Source organism: Felis catus, chromosome A3 (genome assembly GCF_018350175.1).
Source record: "Felis catus isolate Fca126 chromosome A3, F.catus_Fca126_mat1.0, whole genome shotgun sequence".
NCBI lineage: Eukaryota > Metazoa > Chordata > Mammalia > Carnivora > Felidae > Felis > Felis catus.
Window position 1 is genome coordinate 63,375,155 of NC_058370.1, and position 21,336 is coordinate 63,396,490.

Below are 21,336 nucleotides of genomic sequence, written 5' to 3' on the forward strand. Positions count from 1 at the left end.
ACCAGTCTTCTGGTTTCTTTTTGCTCTCACACTGGAAACTCATCTGTTTCCATTAATTCCACTTTTTTGCTGAAGGCAGAATGGCTCTGGTTCCTAGTTACCAACTGAGTGAAATCTGAAGTCTTCAACCTAGCACTGGAGGCCTCCATAAACACTCCACTCTTACCAAACAATGTCCTGAATCATCCTCCTGACCTTGTTTTGTGTTCTCCCATTTTAGTATTTTTTTTTTTTTTGTAAATCATTTTTTTTTTTCATCACGATAACTATACTCCTTCATTCCCATCTCCTATTTCTCCCTTCCCCCAAACCACTTCACCTCTGGTAACCATCTGTTTGTTCACTATAGTGAAAAGTCTGTTTCTTCGTTTGTCTCTTTTTTTTTTCCCTTTGCTCATCCGTTTTATTTCTTAAATTTCACATGAGTGCTATCACATGGTATATGTGTCTTTCTCTAAGTTTGTTTAGCATTATATTCTCTAGCTCTATCCATGTTGTTGTAAATGGCAAGATTTCATTCTTTTTTATGGCTGAGTAATATTGCATTGCATATATATATAATATATATACCACATCTTCTTTATCCATTCATCTATTGGACACTTCAGCTCCTTCCACAGTTTGGCTATTGTAAATAATGTTGCAGTAAACATCAGGTGCATGTGTCCCTTTGAATTAATGTTTTTGGATTTCTTGGGTAAATACCCAGTGGTGTGATTACTGGAAAATAGGACAGTTCTATTTTTAATTTTCTGAGGAACCTCCACACTGTTTTCCACAGTGGCTGTACCAGTTTGCATTCCCACCAACAGTGCAAGGGGGTTTCTTTTCCTCCACATCCTTGCCAACACTTGATGTTTCTTATGTTTGAGTTTGGTCATTCTGACAGGTGTGAGATAATATCTCATTGTAGTTTTGATTTGCATTTCCCCGATGATGAATCAGATGTTGAGCATCTTTTCATGTGTCTTTTGGCCATCTGAATGCCTTGTTTGCAGAAATGTCTGTTCATGTCTTCTGCCCATTTTTTTGTCTTTTATTTAAATTACTATGATTTCTCTGCCCATTCTTAATTAGATTATTTGTTTTTTGAGTATTGAGTTGTATCAGTTGTTCATATCTAACCTTTTATTGGATATGTCATTTGCAAATATCTTCTCCCATTCCATAGGTTGCCTTTTAGTTTTGTTGGTTATTTCCTTTGCTGTGCAGAAGCTTTTATTTTGATGTACTCCCAATAGTTCATTTTTGCTTTTGTTTCTCTTGCCTCAGGAGACCTCTCTAGAAAAATGTTGCTATAGCCAACATCCGAGAGATTACTGCTTGTGCTCTCTTCAAGGATTTTTATGATTTCAGGTCTCACATTTAGGTCTTTAATCCATTTGAGTTTATTTTTGTTTAAGGTGAGAGCAAGTAGTACAGTTTCATTCTTTTGCATGGTGCTGTCCAGTTTTTCCAGCACCATTTGTTGAAGAGACTGTCTTTCCCACTGGATATTCTTTCCTGCTTTGTTGAAGATTAATTGACTGTATAACTGTGTGTTTATTTCTAGGTTTTCTATTCTATTCCATTGATCTATATGTCTATTTTTATGCAAGCACCAAACTGTCTTAATTACTACCACTCTGTAATATAACTTGAAATGTGGAATTGTGATACCTCCAGTTTAATTTTTCTTTTCAAGATTGTTTTAGCTATTTGAGGTCTTTTGTGGGCTCCATACAAATTTTAGGATTGTTTGTTCTAGTTCTGTGAAAAATGCTGTTGGTATTTTGATACAGATTGCATCAAATTTGTAGATTGCTTTGAGTAGTATAGACATTTTAACAGTATTAGTTCTTCCAACACATGAGCATGGACTGTCTCTCCATTTCTTTGCATCATCTTTAATTCCTTTCATCAATGCTTCATAGTTTTCACGGTATATTTTACTGTTTTTGGTGCAATTATAAACGGGATTGTTTTCTTAATTTCACTTTCTGCTGCTTCATCATTAGTGTATAGGAATCCAACAGATTTCTGTACATTGATTTTCTATCCTGCAACTTTACTGAATTCATTTGTCAATTCTAGTGTTCTCCCATTTTGTGTACTGCTCCAACACTTCCTCTCCCTTAATCGCATTTATCACATTTCTAATCAACCACCACCTACTCTGCTCTAAGCTCCCCCCCAAATCCTAACCCATAAAAGCGCACTTATATATGTCTAGTCTTCTAAGAGTTTCCACTTGTGTTACACAGGTTTTCTTATTCCTTCAACTAAAATTTAAATAGCCTGGGGGCGCCTGGGTAGCTCAGTCGGTTGAGCAACCAACTTCGGCTCAGGCCACGATCTCGTGGTTTGTGTGTTCGAGCCCTGCATCGGACTCACTGCTGTCAGCCTGTCAGCACAGAGCCCTGTTCGGATCCTCTGTCCCCTTCTCTTTACCCCTCCCCTGCTTGTGCTCTCTCTAAAATAAATATTTTTTATAAGTAAATAAATAAATAAAATTTAAATGGCTGGGATGCAAACTCTACACTTTTCACTTTCAATTTACCCTCCCTACGGACCCCTTAAAATAGTTCTGGGCTCAACAGAGGGGCCTCTATAGTGGACTGCTAACTGAATAAATGACTCAGGGATCTACTACATGTATGAAATTCTCAGACATTTTGTTTGCTTACTTGGCAGTGCTGATGAATTAAGCCTTGTTTTATTCTTGCGCTGGACACAAGGTTCCTCCAGACATCAGTTGCAGACCGAAGATGTCCATGAGCTCTAGCTGCTCGCAGACATGCCATCAAAGCTCCCAGAGCCCCTGTACTATTATAAGATCCTAAGGATGGAAAAGATTGTTGCCTCAAAAGCACAATAACACAGACCACTACTGTGCTATATAACATAACAACTACCACAATTTTCATTTGCAATTAACATTATATTTCCAGAAAAAAATTGTATTTTAAATTCTAACGTGAATTAAAGTTCCTATTCTAAGGGCACCTGGGTGGCTCAGTCGGTTAAGCAGCCGACTTCAGCTCAGGTCATGATCTCACGGTTTGTGAGTTCAAGCCCCACATCATCAGGTTCTGTGCAGATAGCTCAGAGCCTGGAGCCTGCTTCAGATCCTGTGTCTCCCTCTCTCTCTCTGCCCCTCCCTTACTCATGCTCTGTCTCTGTCTCTCTCAAAAATAAACATTAAAAAAAATTTTAATAAATAAATAAAGTTCCTGTTATAAAATAAACATTATTGAAAGAGATTTAATAGTTCTTGTGTCAGTAGTTTTCAGTAAGCATAATCCCCTTATGGTAACTTAAAGAAATCATTCTTGGAGCAACTTTCAGCCAAAATCAGGAAAAACACTTCAGTGGCCAAATATCATTTCTCTAAAAATAAACACTAACCCTCTGCATATTTTGGAGGTATTCTTCCTCCCTCATAAAAAAGACAAAAGGAGGATTATAAAGAACCTGATGCTTGGGGTGTCTGGGTGGCTCAGGCAGATAAGCACCCGACTCTTGATTTCGACTCAGGTCATGATCTGACGGTTCACGAGATCAAGCTCTATGTGGGGTTCTATGCTGACAGCACAGACCCTGTTTGGGATCCTCTCTCTCCCTCTCTCTGCCCCTCCCCCACTCACATTGGCTCATGCTGTCTCTTAAAATAAATAAATGAACTAAAAAAAAAAACAAACCAAAAAAACCTAATGCGTTTGGAGGTTAGGACATCAGCCATTACTAACAGGACAGGGGGCTCAACCTCACAAGGTGCAATGATATAAAAATAGAGACTGCCTTATTTCAGAACAGATTCATGAATCTTGAACTTTAGATGGCTTCTCCGAAAGGCGGGAACAATTGTTGTTAAAAACTACAAATAATGAGAAAAAAAACCAACTACAAATAATGGCTTATTTTTGGGTATAGGAATCATATTTTTCTAGCTACCTTGTGGTTACTGTTTGAAGTATTGAAAGTTTTCAACTATTTTTAGTTGTAAGTATTCTTAAACTGTGATGCAGGATACCATATTCCTGCTTCGTTAAACAGAAAATAATAATCTTAAGATTTACATGATAGGGGCTCCTGGACGGCTCAGTCGGTTAAGCATCCGACTTCAGCTCAGGTCATGATCTCACATGATTCACCACCCATGAATTCAAGCCCCACATCAGGCTCTGTGCTGGCAGCTCAGAGCCTGGAGCCTACTTCGGATTCTATGTCTCCCTCTCTCTGTCCCTCCCCAGCTCAATTCTATCTCTCTCTCAAAAATAAATAAACATTAAAAAAAATTTTTTTTTTAAGATTTACATGATAAGTCAAGATCCATCATTTACATATTAATTACTGATTTATGCTTTAATGTAGTACTTCCTTCTGGGTTACTGAGTTTCAACGGAATGTTTACCCCTATTCTAATTGACTACAGATGGCTGTTTCTTGAGGTCACACATGCTCTACATATTTTTTTCTCTTTCCCAGAGACAAAAACTTGCTACTGTCAACTTAACCTGTCTTCATCCTTGCCTAAAACAATACTTAATTACTGTTTCAATCACTAGAATAAGGAACTTATATAAAACACTCACTTTTATTCCAGTCTGACAACCTAACAAATAACAACTCAGTAAAATGAGATAAAACTAGTAATAAGGGGGGAAGAGGGGGGGCGGGCAGCGTGGATGGTTCAGTCAGTTAAACATCTGACTCTTGATTTTGGCCCAGATCAGGATCTCACAATTCCTGAGATCGAACCCCACGTCCGGCTCTGAGTTGACAGTGCAGAGCCTGCTTGGGATCCTCTCTCTCCCTCTCGCTCTGCCCCACTCCACTCTCAAAATAAATAAATAAACTAAAAAAAAAAAAAAAAAAAAAAAAAAAGACTTAAAAAAAAAACTAGTAATAAAGGGAACCTTATACTCATAACTGAAATCAATCTTTAGCTTATAGAAATGACTTAAGCCAAAAAAATTCTATTCCCCTCAGGACAGGAACATTCATTTCAATCTGAAATCTCTATCATTGATGCCCTCTTTTGCAATTTATGGAAGTGGTAATATTGAAATTTGAATATCGTCCACATCTATCGAGGAACCTAGCCTTTCTTAACTAGAAATTACTAAAAGAATGGTTCATCTTACCACTTTTAGCATCAGCAGAAGACTGAAGAATCTTTACCATGTAGCTTAAGCTTTCGGGGCTGCAATTCAACAATTTTGGCAAGTAATAATCGATCACGTAAGATTTCTGGTCCAGATTTCCTTCACACAGTATAAAAAGGAGAGGAGAAACCCAAGTCTCATGCCACTCATCAATCCACGTACTGTCAACAGCCTGGGACTTCAAATGACTCTTGTGACTTCTGAACATGGTCTCCAAGAGGTCACTTGCATAAGGTACCAATGACTGGTCTCCCATCACCTCTAAGATTTGTGATGGAATAGTTTTGGCTAGTGCCAAAATATGTCCAATTCCTGTATAATCTACTAAACAACCAAGACACATGTATTTCCCTTTAACATGCCATTCCAGTCGCAAAAGACTCTCTGTCAATTCACAAATGAAACGATCGGCAGCCAAACCTGACGCTTCTGAGTCTGATTTTTCTTTAGTGAGCTGGTGTATTTGGAGAACATTTCTGAATATAATTTTGGTTTGGTGTCTCAAAGCATCCAATGGATGTTCCCAGTGGGTATACACATATTCCAAAAGTTTCCCAACTATGCTTGAATTCCCATTCAGACTGTCCTTTAGGCTTGGGGAACTTGATTCAAGGACATGTATGGCTGAATTAGTCCAAGATGCCAAAATTCTAGAGAAAAACAATTCCAGAGTTGATTCCTTGATCCTGAAGAAAAATGAGTCATGTTATTATAAACTGACTAGTAAAAGAAATTTCATTTTATAACCATTTAAATTTTAAAAATATAAAAGACAAAGAATGACCAGAAAATTCAATCATTATTAAATTTACAACAAAAATTAAAAACAAGGCCAAAATAGACTCAAATTTATAAATTAGTCTTTCCACCTTATAGTAATAATCCAGGGGCACCTGGGTGGCTCAGTCGGTTGAGCATCCATCTCTTGATTTCAATTCAGGTCATGATCCCAGGGTCGTGGGATCAAGTCCCACGTTGGGCTCCATGCTGAGCATGGAGCCTGCTTAAGATTCTCTCTCTCCCTCTGCCCCTCTCCCCCGCTCACACTCTCTCTCTTTCTCTCTCCCTAAAATAATAATAATAATAATAATAATAATAATAATAATAATAATAAAGAAAATAATCCAAAAAAGGACTAAGGAAACTTTTGGGAATGATAGAAATGTTCATTACTTTATTCTGATGATGGTTTCACAAGTGTTTTAAATTTTTTTTTTTTCAACGTTTTTATTTATTTTTGGGACAGAGAGAGACAGAGCATGAACGGGGGAGGGGCAGAGAGAGAGGGAGACGCAGAATCGGAAACAGGCTCCAGGCTCTGAGCCATCAGCCCAGAGCCCAACGCGGGGCTCGAACTCACGGACCGTGAGATCGTGACCTGGCTGAAGTCGGACGCTTAACCGACTGCGCCACCCAGGCGCCCCCACAAGTGTTTTAAAACATAGTGAGGGGTTAGGGCTGGAGAAAGTTAGGGGGAATGGGGTTTCTTTTGAGAGTAATAAAAATATTCCAGAATTGATTGCAGTGATAGTTGTACAACCCTGTGAATCTACTGAAACAAAACTGAATTACACACTTTAAATAAGTGACTTTTACGGTATATAAATTATATCTCAATAGAGCTGTTATACAACACCACAATAAAAAATATTTTTTATAATTTAAATAATTTGTATATTATTATATTTATATTATTTTAAAAAATTATTTTAGAACATTGTGCTTTTTTTCCTTTACCTACATGTTCACTACTATCAAGCTGTATCTATGGTTTGATATTTTAAGCACACAATCACTTTCAGGCATTATGAAAAAAACACCCAAAAAACCCACAAAACACAATCCAGTGAAGTCAAAAGAACTGGTTACAATTCTGGCTCAGGTGCTTATTAGCAATACACTCTTAGGTTTTAGCATTTACTTTTCTGACTTCACTTTTTCCACACAACACATCTGATTTCCTATCCTATCTATCAAGACACGTGAAGCTCATACTGAATTACCTATGTTGACGTTGTTCATAAACTCCAAAGCACTATCCATATAAAAATTTTCATAGTTTTTTAAAAATGCTAGCATTAGGGGCACCTGGGTGGCTCAGTCAGTTGAGCGTCCGACTTCGGCTCAGGTCATGATCTCACAGTTTATGGGTTCAAGCCCCACGTCGGGCTCTGTGCTGACTGCTTGCTCAGAGCCTGGAGCCTGCTTCAGATTCTGTGTCTCCTTCTCTCTCTGCCCCTCCCCCGCTCACGCTTTGTCTCACTCTGTTTCTCAAAAATAAATAAAATGTAAAAAAAAAATTTTTTTTAAATGCTAGCATTAGAGACTAAACGTTAACATTAGTATTAGAAATGTTCAATACAGGGGCGCCTGGGTAAGCCTCTGACTTTGGCTCAGGTCACGATCTCACAGTTGATGAGTTAAAGCCCCACATCAAGCTTTCTGCTGTCAGCACAGAGCCCGCTTCAGATCCTGTCCCCTTCTCTCTCTCTGCTCCTCCTCGTTTCATGTTCTTTCTCTCAAAAATAAATAAACATTAAAAAAAAAAACGTTCAGTACAGGTTCACCTGCCCTAGTAATTTCTGTAACTCTCTCTCATCTCATCTTCTTTCATACCCGCTTCATTGCCTACACATATCACCCTTTCAATTCAGGATTATCCTGAGCACTTTGCATTGAACTACTAAGTATGCAGGTTCAGTCGCCATCTTTTAAATGTCTGGCAAGCAAAAGAAAATATGAGACAACAGCATGAAAACTCACTGTGAACTCAAGGTGAACAATACATGGACGATATTCAAGAGCAGAGCCTCCCCGCTTGGGCCCATCCTTCCATTCTGCCAGTCCAACATGGTGAGTGTCCCTTGACACAGGAATAAGAGAGTTGACTGAGAGACATCAGCACAACAAAGGCTCCTGCAGCAGTTCAAAAACCAGTCAGGGATGCTGGTACAGTCCACTGAACGGAGAAGCAAACTACTAATCTGGAAAAACATAACAGAGCTAACATGTTACAAAGCCTCTAAAACTGTACAGATATTTCAAGATGTACATCCAAAATTCCCTTTCCCCTGAAACATCCTAGGAAAAATAACTGAAACTAAAGATGAGAAGCCACAAGTGTTAAAGTTATTATTACCAAAAGGGAAAAAATTAAGTCTTAGGATTAAGAATTCTAAATACGTGAACCATTTTGCTGGTTTGAATGTACTAGTGGAGCAAAACTTATCATCCCCTGCAGGTGAATGACCTTAACACTTTTTAGAGGTGATATGAGAAATCAAATTATAAAATTTTATCCAATGGTAAATACTTTGTGTGATCTCATAGAAGAGTACACATCTATTTTGTATAGTGTCAGGTAAACAGCTGCTTTCCGTAAAGTCAGGTAAACAACTAAAATAAGTTTCTAGATAACAGAGTAAGGGAAGAAAACCCTGCTGGTACTAAATATAAGGATTAGCACGCAAACTATCAAATTACATTTTCCATGTAATCAAATTCACCGAAAAATTGATTCTCACATGCTTCCAGTCTAAAGTTCAATATTTGGGTTATTCTTAATAAAAAGGACCTACTTATCAAAAAGTTAGGACTTCATGTATGTATATATTAATCTCTGCATAATTTTAATATTACAAATATCTTTTATAACACTGAGAGATGGAACTGAACAAACAGCACTAGAAACATGAAGAGGCACCCCTAAAAATGTTGATAGTGATTATCTTTAGGAGGTGGATTTACAGGTGACTACTCTGGTCTTCTTTCTGCTTTTTCTGCATTTTTGGACTGTCTCTTACTATAAGAGAAAAAGATCATCAGAAAGATTCTACTATGCAGAAAGAAATTTTTAATTCATGTCTTTAAAAATATTTTTAAAACATGTGTCTAATTATCAATGAAGTATACAATTTTACAAAGGAGATGCACTCACCAAATCAGGAATCTCTTCAGGTGGGTGAAACATAGCCTTAATAAAAAGAATAACAGCTAATCCAGATGTACTCTGAATTGTCTGTAAGAGTTGATCTATTTGGTAAAAAAGTAGAGAGTGTGGATTAAATGACAATGGATATTCTGGTACAGTGGAAAAAGCACACGCTGCAGGGACAGAGAGTCCTGGGTGCAATTTCTAGCATGACCACATCCTAGGTGAATAGGACTTGGGCAAGTTACTTCACCTCCCAGGGACACAGCTTTCTCTTCTGTAATATGGGAAAATATAACTCCTATCTGACAATTATTTTAAGCTTTAAATGCATAACGAACATAAGACTTTTATGCCCAGCACATAAACACTTAATAAATAAACGTGATTCCTTCCTCTCTCCACTAACACCCACTCTCCCTTCCTCTCCCCGCAGCACATCTAGCAGCAATACCGCTCACTCTCTTCCCTGCACTGAGGCCTCTCCAGCCCAACCCCCACATGCATTACTCTTTCTTAAAGTGATTTCGGGGCTTGTGTAAAGAGCCTGCATCAGTGCTAACTGAAAGCTCTGCTATCATTGGCATGTACCCAATGCAACCAATCTTGACTTGCTATTTTCTCTTTGTTTTCTATTAGCCTCTGGTTTGTAATAAAGTTTACCAAATATGGTAAATTATTCAACCGGGGCTAAGACTCAAAAATGCCTACCATAAACTACCTACTAAATATCCACTGTGCCCTTTATCCCTGCTAACAGAACTGTGACTTTGATTGGGGCATCCATGTACTCAGCCAAAGGCGGGACACTTGCTTCCTCAATCTTGCCTGCAAGTAAAGGTAGCCACGTGAGGGTTCAGGCCAATGGGATAGAAGCAGGTACTTGGGAACTTTTGTTTTTCCTGATTAAAGGTAAGGATGCAACTGGCCCTTCTTCCGGCCGTGAACATAGACATAATGTCTGGAGCTACAGCAGTCAAATGGCAACCAGGAGGCAAAAAACGTGAGTAAAAGCCAACATGCTGAAGACGGCAGAGCAGAAAGGCAGAAATGTTTGGGTCCTAGACTGCATACAGTTCGGGATCACCTGCCTCGGAACTTCAAGTTATGTGGGGACGAGGGAGGTATATTTGCTTAAGTGCCTGAAGTGCCTGAAGTTTGGTTTTCTGTTACTTGCAGCTGAACATTTTACTAATACATGAAATTTTAAAATCCTGGGGAAGAACAGCAATGAAGAGGTCCCATCGACGGTTCAGAAAAGGGACTACCTCTTACTAAAATCAGGCCTTCTCTGTGTTTTACCCATCCTATAACAAATTCCTCTTTTATTTTTTTAAAAAAAAAATTTTTTTTTTAACATTTATTAATTTTTGAGACAGAGACAGAGCATGAACGGGGGAGGGTCAGAGAGAGAGGGAGACACATAATCTGAAACAGGCTCCAGGCTCCGAGCAGTCAGCACAGAGCCCAACGCAGGGCTCGAACTCACGGACCGTGAGATCATGACCTGAGCCGAAGTCAGCCGCTCAACCAACTGAGACACCCAGGCGCCCCACAAATTCCTCTTTTAAAAAGCAAATATCCGGGGCGCCTGGGTGGCTCTGTCAGAAAAGGGGTTACCTCTTATTAAAATCAGGCCTTCTCTGTGTTTTACCCATCCTATAACAAATTCCTCTTTTAAAAAACAAATATCCGGGCGCCTGGGTGGCTCTGTCAGTTAAGCGTAGGACTCCGGCTCAGGTCATGATCTCGCGGTTTGTGAGTTCGAGCCCCGCATCGGGCTCTGTGCTTATAGCTCAGAGCCTGGAGCTTGCTTCGGATTCTGTGTCTCCCTCTCTCTCTGACCCTCCCCTGCTCACACTCTGTCTCTCTCTCTTTCTCTGTCTCTCTCTCACAATAAATAAACATGAAAAAAATTTTAAAAAAACAAATGAAACATCTGAACCAATTCATTAATTTTTTCATTAATATTCATGCATACATGATCATATAGAATGAGAGATAAAAGTGAAAAAGTAATTTAACTTTTTGTGAACACGGTAAGTATCATTTTTTTTTATCTTATTGTAATATAAAACACTGATATAGGAAAACACCCAAAACAAGGGCACAGCTTAATGAATTAACTGAAATGAACACCCTTGTACCTACCGCCAAAAGCAAGAAGCAGGACTCAGACACCCTGCCCGGAAGGCTCATCCACGTGCCTCATCTCAACCACAATCCCCTTCTCTCACCCTGAGTAAGCATTATTGTGACTTTCACAGTAATGGCTTTCTTCTTTTCAAATGGTTTTATTAATCAAATGTGCATCCCGTCCATTTTTTTAAAACCGTGATGTATTTTTTAAATGCATTTTAATCTACAGGTGCCCTCTCTACCCCTTTCATTGCATAACAATTTCTCTATTCAAGAACTCTGGCCTTTGACCTGCAGCATTTTCCACAATCTAGATGTGGGTTTGTTTAGTCCTGATGCAATTCCACACGTTCTTCTCTCTTCTACAATTGCTGTAAACTGGCAGGTGACCTAGAGATTGGTCCCAAGTTCAGTCACTTTGGGAAAAGTACAGGTGGTGAAACCAAGACTAGATCTAAGGGGCATATATCGTCTGGTTGTCTGTTCTGTAAAGTTAGCAGCTGATGATGCTTAATGCCTACATCAATTCATTGGGGGTTACAAAATGGTGATATTCTACCATTTCATCTTAATTTATTATTTGAAATACTTTTATAAAGACAGACTTCCTCTCATTAACTATTTGGTTTCCAGTGGCACAGTTCATATAAAGAAAACCACATATGAGAGATACAAAGGGGAATGATGAATGGCCCCACAAGGATTACTATCATTACTTGAGGATAATACCTACTGCTGAGGAGAAATGTGCAGATAACATTTACCTTTCCAGATTTTCCTTCTAAATTTGGAAATCTATTCTTCTCAAGAATTTTCTTTTGCCACTTAAAGTCTCTGGCTTTTCAACACTAAGACTGTCAGATTTCCTTCTTTACAATACACATACACACATTTAGAAAAGTCCTTCAACTTTACCCGTTGGAGAACTGGTACATTTGAAAGAAAAAGCATTAAAACCTCATAATCCAGGGCCTCCCCACTTTAAGGGGCTAGGGGAGAAGTAGTTCTACGTGTCAGTTAAGTATCAAACATTTCATACCATTATTAGCGTAAGCTGAACGACACTCAATTATAATCACCATTTTTACGGTTTTACACTTACCATCAATTAAAAACTTGGTGAAAATACTCAGCAATCCACACATACTTTGCCATGTGGGGGAACTGGAAATCCTCACATGAAGTGTCTGAAAATCTTGTATTTTCTGTACCAACATCACAGAAACTCTAGTGCCTACCGACAAGTCATTCATCAACTGCGTCTGAACAATATGATTTCCGGCAAATTTTCTATAACGAAGAAGAGACGTTATTACAAAAGAAAAGTCACACAAAAATGTCACCATTTCCATCCCTCGATAAAAAACATTCCTCAATCAAAGGGCCAAAATTCATTTTAGGTTATAACAGACATTCATACCTCTCTGTTCCACTCCCATAAACATTCCAATTCTATGGACATTTACTACAAACTTTCAACACTCTTACCTCAACATTTCCCTCCTTCTCAGCCAATGACCAACCTCATTTCTCTCCTTTTAGAGTAAAAGTAGCAGATCCAGAATGAATGCCACAATTTCATAACTTGAACACTCCCTCAACCTTGGTATGCTCTCTTCACCTGGCTTCCAAGACACCAGGCTCTCCTCCACTTTCTCCTACTTCACCATCGCTCCTTCCTAGACACCTTGGCTAGTTCATCATCTTCTCTCCAAGCTCTTTATGTTATAGCTCTCCACAACTCAGTCTTTAGTCCCCCTCTCCAGCTACTTTGTTCCCTTGATGCTGATCTCATCCAGCTCATAAACCTTAAATTATAATCTATATGCTGACAATTCCCCAATTTTTATCTCCAGGTTAGACCTCTCTTTCTAATTCCAGACTTGTATATGCAACTTTCTATTCAATATCTTTCCTTGGATGTCTAACAGACACCTCCAACTACATGAACTCATCTTCAACTCCAAATCTGCTACACCTGCTAGGATCTCTATCCTACAAAAACCCTGTGACCATCCTTGACTTCCTCCTCCCCATCCCATCTGTAAGAAAATCTTGTTCGTCCTACCTTCAAAATACAGAATCAGACCACTTCCACTGCTACTCCTGGCCTGAGTCACTCTTGTCTCTCCCTTGGATTACTGCAGTGGCCTCCTAACTGGTCCCCCAGCTTCTATCCTTGGCCCACCCTCAGTCTATTCTCAACACAGCAGAACACAGAGTGATGATATTAAAACACAGGTCAGGGAAAACAGTCTAAGGTCCCCCAGAAAGTTAAACACTAGATTACCATATGATCCACTAATTCTACTAATTACCATATAATCCACTAATTCTGAAAGTACAGACTCAAACAGATATTTGCATAACAATGTTTATAGCAGCATTATTTACATCAGCCAAAAGGTAGAAGAAACAACCCAGCTGTCCATCAACAGATGAATGGATAAACAAAATGTGGTATATACATACAATGGAATGCTGTATTCAGCCAAAAAGAAATAAAACTCTAATACATGGCACAATATGGATTAACCCTGAAAACACACAAAAAAATAAAAATCGTATTCTATTTGCGTGACGTATCCAGGATAGGCAAATTCAAAGATACAGAAAGAAGAATAGAAGTAATTAGTGGGTGGGGGTAAAAAGGCAGTGAATTTTCTTTTGGACACACTGAATGTGAGACACCTATAAAACATCCCAGTTGAGATGTCCAGGAGGCAAGCGACTATATGAAGCCACCACTTCAGGGAAGAGATCTAACTTGGAGTGAGAAATGTGGGAATCTTGAATATTAGCAGGTGCCTAACACCAAGGAGGTAGATGGTATTAAGCAGTAAGAACAAACAGAATAACAAGGAAAGAACCCACATTCAAGAGATGAGCAGAGGAAGAACCTAAAAGGAGACAGAGAAGGCACTCCTGGCAAGGCAAAAGGAAACCTTGGGTGAAAGATGGCACACAGAGGCTAAAATCAAAAACACCGGAAACAGCAAGTGCTGGTGAAGGTGTGGAGAAAAAGGAACCCTCGTGCACTGTTGGTGGGAATACAAACTGGTGCAGCCACTGCAGAAAACAGTGTGGAGTTTCCTCAAAAAATTAAAAATAGAATTACCACATGATCCAGTAATTCCACTATTGGGTATTTACCCAAAGAATATGAAAACACTAATTTGAAAAGACATATGCATCCCTATGTTTACTGCAGCATGATTTACGATAGCCAAGATACAGAAACAACCCAAGTGTCCACTGATAGATGAATGGATAAAGAAGATGTGATATATACACATATATACATACACACACACATGCATACAATGGAAAATTATTCAGCCATAAAAAAGAACGAAATGTTGCCATTTGCAACATGGATAGATCTAGAAGGTATAATGCTAAATAAGACAGAGAAAGGCAAATACCATAGCATTTTACTCATATATGGAATTTAAGAAACAAAACAAATGAACAAAGAAAAAAGGGACAAATTAAAAAAGACTATTAACTATAGAGAACAAACAGATGGTTACCAGGGGGGGGGTTCGTGAGGGGAGGGGTGAAGTAGGTGAAGGGGATTAAAGACTACACTTATGGTGAGAAGAACTGGGTAATGTATAGAATTGTTGAATCACTCTAATAGCCTGAAACTAATATAACACTGTATGTTAAGTATACTGGAGTTAAAATAAAAATTAATTAAAAAAAAAAAAGAATAGCACACATTTATTACCTCTATTCCCTGCCAGAACCTCAGTAAACCAACCACATAAAAAGACATAAATACACAAGGGCAACAAATAGACAACAAGACAATAACGATAAGCCTATGGAAGCCACAAAGCAGATAGATAATAACTAACTTAGCAGAATCAACAAAAGTAAATACTAGGCCAGAGAATAATCCCCAAAACGACCTGATTTGCAGACTCAAAAGGTTAAGAAACTTGGCACCAGGACTCCTTGATGTGGAAATAAATGTAGGGCTGAAAATAAGAAGACAGGCTACAAGTCTGTTGAAGAAGAGTAAGAACCAGCAAACAAGTGGCTTACCTCTAGGGAAGGTGAAGCAACACCAGATTGCAAACAAGCGAATTAGGCAAATATATGAACAATGAATGCCAAACGCCATGACCTCAGCTGTTTTCACTCCCTCAGCAACCAGAAGATTAAGCCAATGGTTTGGTTCCATGGTGAATCCACTACCCATGCAAAAAGACCTAAAGATATTGACATCGGAGGTTTTCCAAAGAAATAGCCTAGCTAAACTAGCCTACAATAAAACCTGCCATCAACCCCACCCATATACACAGTTTCAAATCAACTCTCAGTGCCCCATCCTTAAATATGAGCGCTAGGCTAAAAATCACCAGACTTCTAAAGAAAGCTTCCAGTTTCATATAGTGAAGTGACCGAAAGCATCAAACAGAAAAAAAACAGCAACATGAAAGAACTAGGACTATGCAAAGGTAAGAAAACTATATTTAAAAACAAAACAAAACAAAACCCTATCATTAATATCCCCAGAAAAATAACAGGATGTTTCATTTATAAAAGAACAGACGTTATGAGTAAGGAACACTCAGGGAGGAAGGAACTCTTGCTCATATTCTCCTAAAAATTTATTTGATTTTTTTAAGTTGATTTATTTATTTTGAGGGTAGGGGGAAAGAGAGAAAGAGGGAGAGAGAGAATCCCAAGCAGGCTCCACACTGTCAGCACAGAACCCGACGCGGGGCTCAATCTCACAAACTGTTGAAATCAACAGTTGAAATCAAGAGCTGGACGTTTAGCTCACTGAGCCACCCAGGTGCCCCTTTCTGATTTTTTAAATTAAATATCAAACCTCTAAAAAATACATTTAAATAATCAGGTCTAATATTAACAGAGAGGAATGGAATGAAGCATGTTCTGGAAACTTTTTAAAAATTTCCTATGTACAAAGACAATGCGCAACCACAAGTGTTCATGCACACATGCACAAGCATACAGATACTACTTGCCTATTTTCTTCAGAGATTTCAGTTAAACTCTTCTGCATAAAATGAAGCACTGAAACAAAAAGAGTATATAATGACAAAGCAGAACCTAAAACTGTGAATTTTTTTTTAATTTTTTTTTAATGTTTATTTATTTTTGAGACAGAGAGAGACAGAGCATGAATGGGGGAGGGGCAGAGAGAGAGGGAGACACAGAATCTGAAGCAGGCTCCAGACTCTGAGCCATCAGCCCAGAGCCTGACGCGGGGCTCGAACTCACGAACCGTGAGATCGTGACGTGAGCCGAAGTCGGATGCTCAACCGACTGAGCCACCCAGGCGCCCCTAAAACTGTGAATTTTAATGTCAATATAAGAAAATATTTTAAGTCACTATTACCTAAAGTGATATCATGGTATAGAAGTAGAAATTTAAAAGGAATATTTAAAAGGAAGGGACGTGATGCACGTTGGTAATCTGCAAAACTCTACCCATTGTCAAGAAACCGAAAACAACCAGTTCCAAAATGACTCATACAAGCAGTTACACCCTCAGAATAAAATAAAAGAATGGGACTTACCATTTTTAAGAAGATTACTAACACCTGCTCTACCTGTGGGAATAAAAAAATTAACACTGGTAGGGAGCTTCAGGACCAAAACTAACATTAACAAAATTGTTTAAAAACAATAATGTAATGATAGAAAAAATACTACAAAAGAGCTGGCTTACCTACGTCAAAGTTCTCCATACAGGAAGATATATTGTCAATTACTTTCCTATAAGAGTACACATCAGTAGTACTCAATTCTTCCTGAAGACGAGAAGTAAAACTTTGTACAGCCTCAGTTAGAAAAAATTCAGGTAGGCCATTTAGTGAGCTAGAAAAAGAACGAAGCATTAGAAATCTGGCAACCATGTAGTATGTAGAAGGGAATCATACAAATGAAGTAATACTGGACTACATCTTCAAAATACAGCCAGAAAATTTTAACTTCATGCCACAATTGTTGAACTCCTTGCTTCCCTCCTCAATAGAGAAGCCAGAGTGAGATTATAAAAACACTGTGTTAATCTTCTGCTTAAAATTGTCCCACATGTCCATCTCAGTCCAGTTGGTTGCCATAGCGCTGACAATGACTTACAGACTCCACAAACTCTAGCCCCACCACTATCTCTCCAGCCTCATCTTGATCCTTGTTGACTTAGCTCTAGCTGCATGGCCTTCCTTGTGGCAACAATATAACAAAGTCTTTGTTCTTGCTATTGCCTCCAACTGACATTCCTCCCTCAAATAGACCCAATAATAATCATTCCCTTGTCCCTTTCAGGTCAATCTCAAATATCACCTTATCAATGTCATTTTAGCAAAGATATCTGAAGTGACCACCATATTTTAAATTGCAACCTTCACCCCATCCTTGATGCTCCCATCTCCCATCACTGCTTTATTTTTCCCAATCACATTCATTTCATCTAATCCTATATATTTTGACTATTTGGCTATTTTCAATCTTCCTCTTAGAATGTAACCTCCATTCTATACTGCCTTATTCACTGTCTCCCCAGTGCCTAGAATATTTATTTGACATAGAGTAGATAGTCAATAAAAATTCACTGAATAGGGGCACCTGGATGGCTCAGCTGGTTAAGTGTTGGATTCTTGCTCTGGGCTCAGGCCATGATCTCACGGTTGTGAGATTGAGCCCCATGTTGGGCTCAGCAAGGAGTGCAGAGCCTGCTTGGGGTTCTCTCTCTCTGTCCCTCCCCTGCTCGTGTACACATGCTCGCTCTCAAAATAAACAAATTTTTTTAAAAATTTTTGAAAAGATAAATTTAATTTAGTGTCAATTTTACCTCAATTAATCTAAATCAAAACCACTAGGGGGAGCCTGCGTGGCTCCGTCGGTTAAGCTTCTGACTTCAGCTCAAGTCATGATCTTAACATTCATGGGTTTGAGTCCTGCATCAGGCTCTGTGCTGACAGCTCAGAGCCTGGAACCTGCATCAGATTCTGTGTCTCCCTCTCTCTCTGCCCTCCCCTGTTCACACTGTCTCTGTCTCTGTCTCTGTCTCTCTCTCTCTCTCTCTCTCTCAAAAATAAATAAACATTATAAATTTAGAAAAAAAAAGTAAGAATTTTTTTTAATTGCCTAAAGAGTTCTAAAGCTCTTCTAGAAGAAAAAGAATTTAGAAATAGGAACAGTCTGAAAAAGAAAGGTCACCAAAGGGGTGATGTGCTTCAGTATATAATTAAACTAAATTATCACACTATAGGAAATGAAAGTGTGGTATGGGTGAGTAAACAAATAGACACAAATCTAAAATTGAATCTATGTTTATACAGGAACACAGAACATAATAAAATGGCATTCCAAATAAATGGGAAAGATGGACTATTCAAAAGTTTGGGGATAAGTGGCTCCCCATTACAAAAAAGAAAACTAAATTGGATCTCTAACGTATGGTCCACTCAAAGCTTAACTCCAGATGAATTTAAAAATTAAACAAAAAAAATAAATTTTAAAAGACAAGCATGTAATTTTATATGATCTTATCCTAGAAAAAGTATACATAAGCAAGGCATGAAACTCAGAAATCTATACAAAGAAAAATATTAGTAGATTTGATTACCAAAAAAATAATTTGTAATTTTTAAAAAGCAAACACACTATAAACAAAGGAATACATTTGCCACATAATCTATATAAAGCTGTTATAAATCAAGAAGACATTCTGTGGTTGCTGACTTCCTGCAGGCATTCCCCATGCCTTTTTTTTTTTTTAATTTTAACGTTTATTATTGAGAGACAGAGAGACAGAGCATGAGCATGAGAGGAGGAAGAAAGAGGGGCAGACACAGAATCTGAAGCAGGCTCCAGGCTCTGAACTGTCAGCACAGAGCCTGGCACGGGGCCTGAACACACAAACCGTGAGATCATGACCTGAGCTGAAGTCGGATGCTTAACCAACTGAGCCACCCAGAGGCCCCCCACATGCCCTTTTTTATTGGCAAAACCCACCTCCCACTACAGAGGTGTGAGAATCTTGCTTCCCAGCCATTCTTAAAACCAGAAGGAGGGTATATGACCCAATCTTGACAACACAAAGTGATAGGAACTCTACTGAGACCTCCTGCAAAATGTTTTCTCTCCAACAAAAAGAGTTGGAAAAGACTTTTTTTCTGGATGCAGTCATGTCTGTCTAAGGTGCTTGTAACTGCTACAGTCCCTTGTAATTCTGAGGGAAGATATGGCCAACACATGGGAGAAAAATGGAAAACATCAAGATTTTTGATGACATGGTTGACTGCTTCACCAAAACCCTAGAACTGGCCACTATCTGATCATTTGCTTTTTGACACATTAAATAAATTTACTTAAGTAAGAAAAAAAGTCATTCTAACAAGAAGACACACAAAAGATATGTAATCACAAACAGTCAAACTGTGCATATTAAAAAATATTCAATCTCAGCAATCTGGGAAATGAAAAGTAAAACATAATACTATTTTTTACCCAATAGATTTTTAAAGATATAAAGACTGATATTATCCAGAATTATAAATAAAGGTATGAAGACACTGGCACTCTGGTTCACTGTTAGGGGGAGTACAGATTAGCAATGTTTTTGGTGAAGAAATTCCACTTCTAGGAATTTATCTCAGAAAATACAAAGAACAACTATATACATGATTAAGAATATCACTGCATCATGGAATAATGAAATTGGAATAATGAAAACAAAACACTAAATATCAGTGAGAAAGTGATTAAATTTTGTATACCCGTATTATGGAATACACATAGCTGTAAGAAAAGATAAGGGCTTTGGGTGGGAACATAAAATAGTAAAGACATTATGGAAAACAATATGGAGGCTCCTCGGAAAATTAAAAATAGAACTACCATATGATCCAGTAGTCCTATTTCTGGGTGTATATATCCAAAAGAACTGAAAGCAGGATCTCAAAGAGATATTTACACACCCAGCATGTTCACAGCAGCATTCTCCACAACAGCCAAGAGGAGGAAGCAACCCAGATGTCTATCAACAGATGAATGGATGAATACAATGAGGTACATATGGACAATGAAACATAATTTAACCTTAAAAAGGAAGAAAATCCTGCCACATGCTACAACATGGATGGACCTTGAGAATATTATGCTAAGTAAAATAAGCCAATCAAAAAGGTACAGATACAAATATTCCACTTATTTGAGGTAACTAAAGCAATCAAATTCATAGAAACAACTGTGGCAGCTAGAGGGTAGGGAGAAGGAAAATGGGGATTTGCTGTTTAATGGGTATAGATTTTCAGTTTTGCAAGATGAAAAAGCTCCAGAGATCCACTGCACAACAATGTAAATATACTTAATACTCAAAAATGGTTAAGACGGCAAATTTTATGTTATGTGTTTTTTAACACAATTTTTAAAAAAGAATAAGGACTACACTGATACGAAAATATCTCTAAAACATTCCTTTTTTTTTTTAAGTTTATTTATTTATTTTTGAGAGAGAGAGACAGAGAGAGCAAGCAGGGGAGGGGCAGAGAGAGAGAGAGAGAGAGAGAGAGAGAGAGAGAGAGAACCCCAAGCAGGCCCTGCATTGTCAGCACAGAGCCCAATGTGTGGCTCGAACTCACAAACTGTGAGATCATGACCTGAGATGAAACCAAGAGTTGGGCGCTTAACCGACTGAGCCACCCAGGCACCCCTCTAAGACATTCTTCAGTCAAAAAACAAGCTACAGAGCAATAAGTAGAGTATAATCACATTTATGTAAAAAAAAAAAAAAAATCAAAATTAAAATAAAATACAATACACCTATTAAACCCAAAGGAAAGGTCTAAAGAGATAGATACCAAAATGTGAAGCGATGACCTTTACTAAAGAAAGTAAGATAGGGGTGGCTGGATGGCTCAGTCAGTTAAGTACCAGACTCTCAGTTTCAGCTCAGGTCATGATCTCCCGGTTCATGGGATGGAGCCCCACATCAGGCTCTGTGCTGACAGTGTGGAGCCTGCTTGGGATTCTCTCTCGCCTACTCTCTGCTCCTCCTCAGCTTGGCTTGCACACGCACATGCCCCTCTCTCCCTCAAAAATAAATAAACTTAAAAAAAAAAAAAAAAAGTA

The 21,336-nt window shown here is 38.4% G+C and overlaps 1 protein-coding gene across 8 annotated transcripts in view; it reads right to left on the reverse strand.

The window, feature by feature from the left end:
* THADA (THADA armadillo repeat containing) overlaps window positions 1–21,336 on the reverse strand; it is a 332,244-nt gene that overhangs the window by 306,030 nt on the left and 4,878 nt on the right. For 6 of the 8 annotated variants that reach the window (XM_045054143.1, XM_045054144.1, XM_006930069.5 and 3 more), the window contains exons 5-12: window positions 16,928–17,076; window positions 16,776–16,808; window positions 16,221–16,269; window positions 12,320–12,507; window positions 9,085–9,179; window positions 7,911–8,131; window positions 5,127–5,833; window positions 2,667–2,818 (exon numbers count right to left, since the gene is read on the reverse strand). In XM_045054143.1, coding sequence (XP_044910078.1) covers window positions 2,667–2,818; window positions 5,127–5,833; window positions 7,911–8,131; window positions 9,085–9,179; window positions 12,320–12,507; window positions 16,221–16,269; window positions 16,776–16,808; window positions 16,928–17,076 — 1,594 coding nt within the window. Of the gene's footprint in view, window positions 1–2,666; window positions 2,819–5,126; window positions 5,834–7,910; window positions 8,132–9,084; window positions 9,180–12,319; window positions 12,508–15,270; window positions 15,757–16,220; window positions 16,270–16,775; window positions 16,809–16,927; window positions 17,077–21,336 lie in introns of those variants that run through there. The other 2 variants (XM_045054147.1, XM_045054148.1) reach the window with 2 other exon arrangements.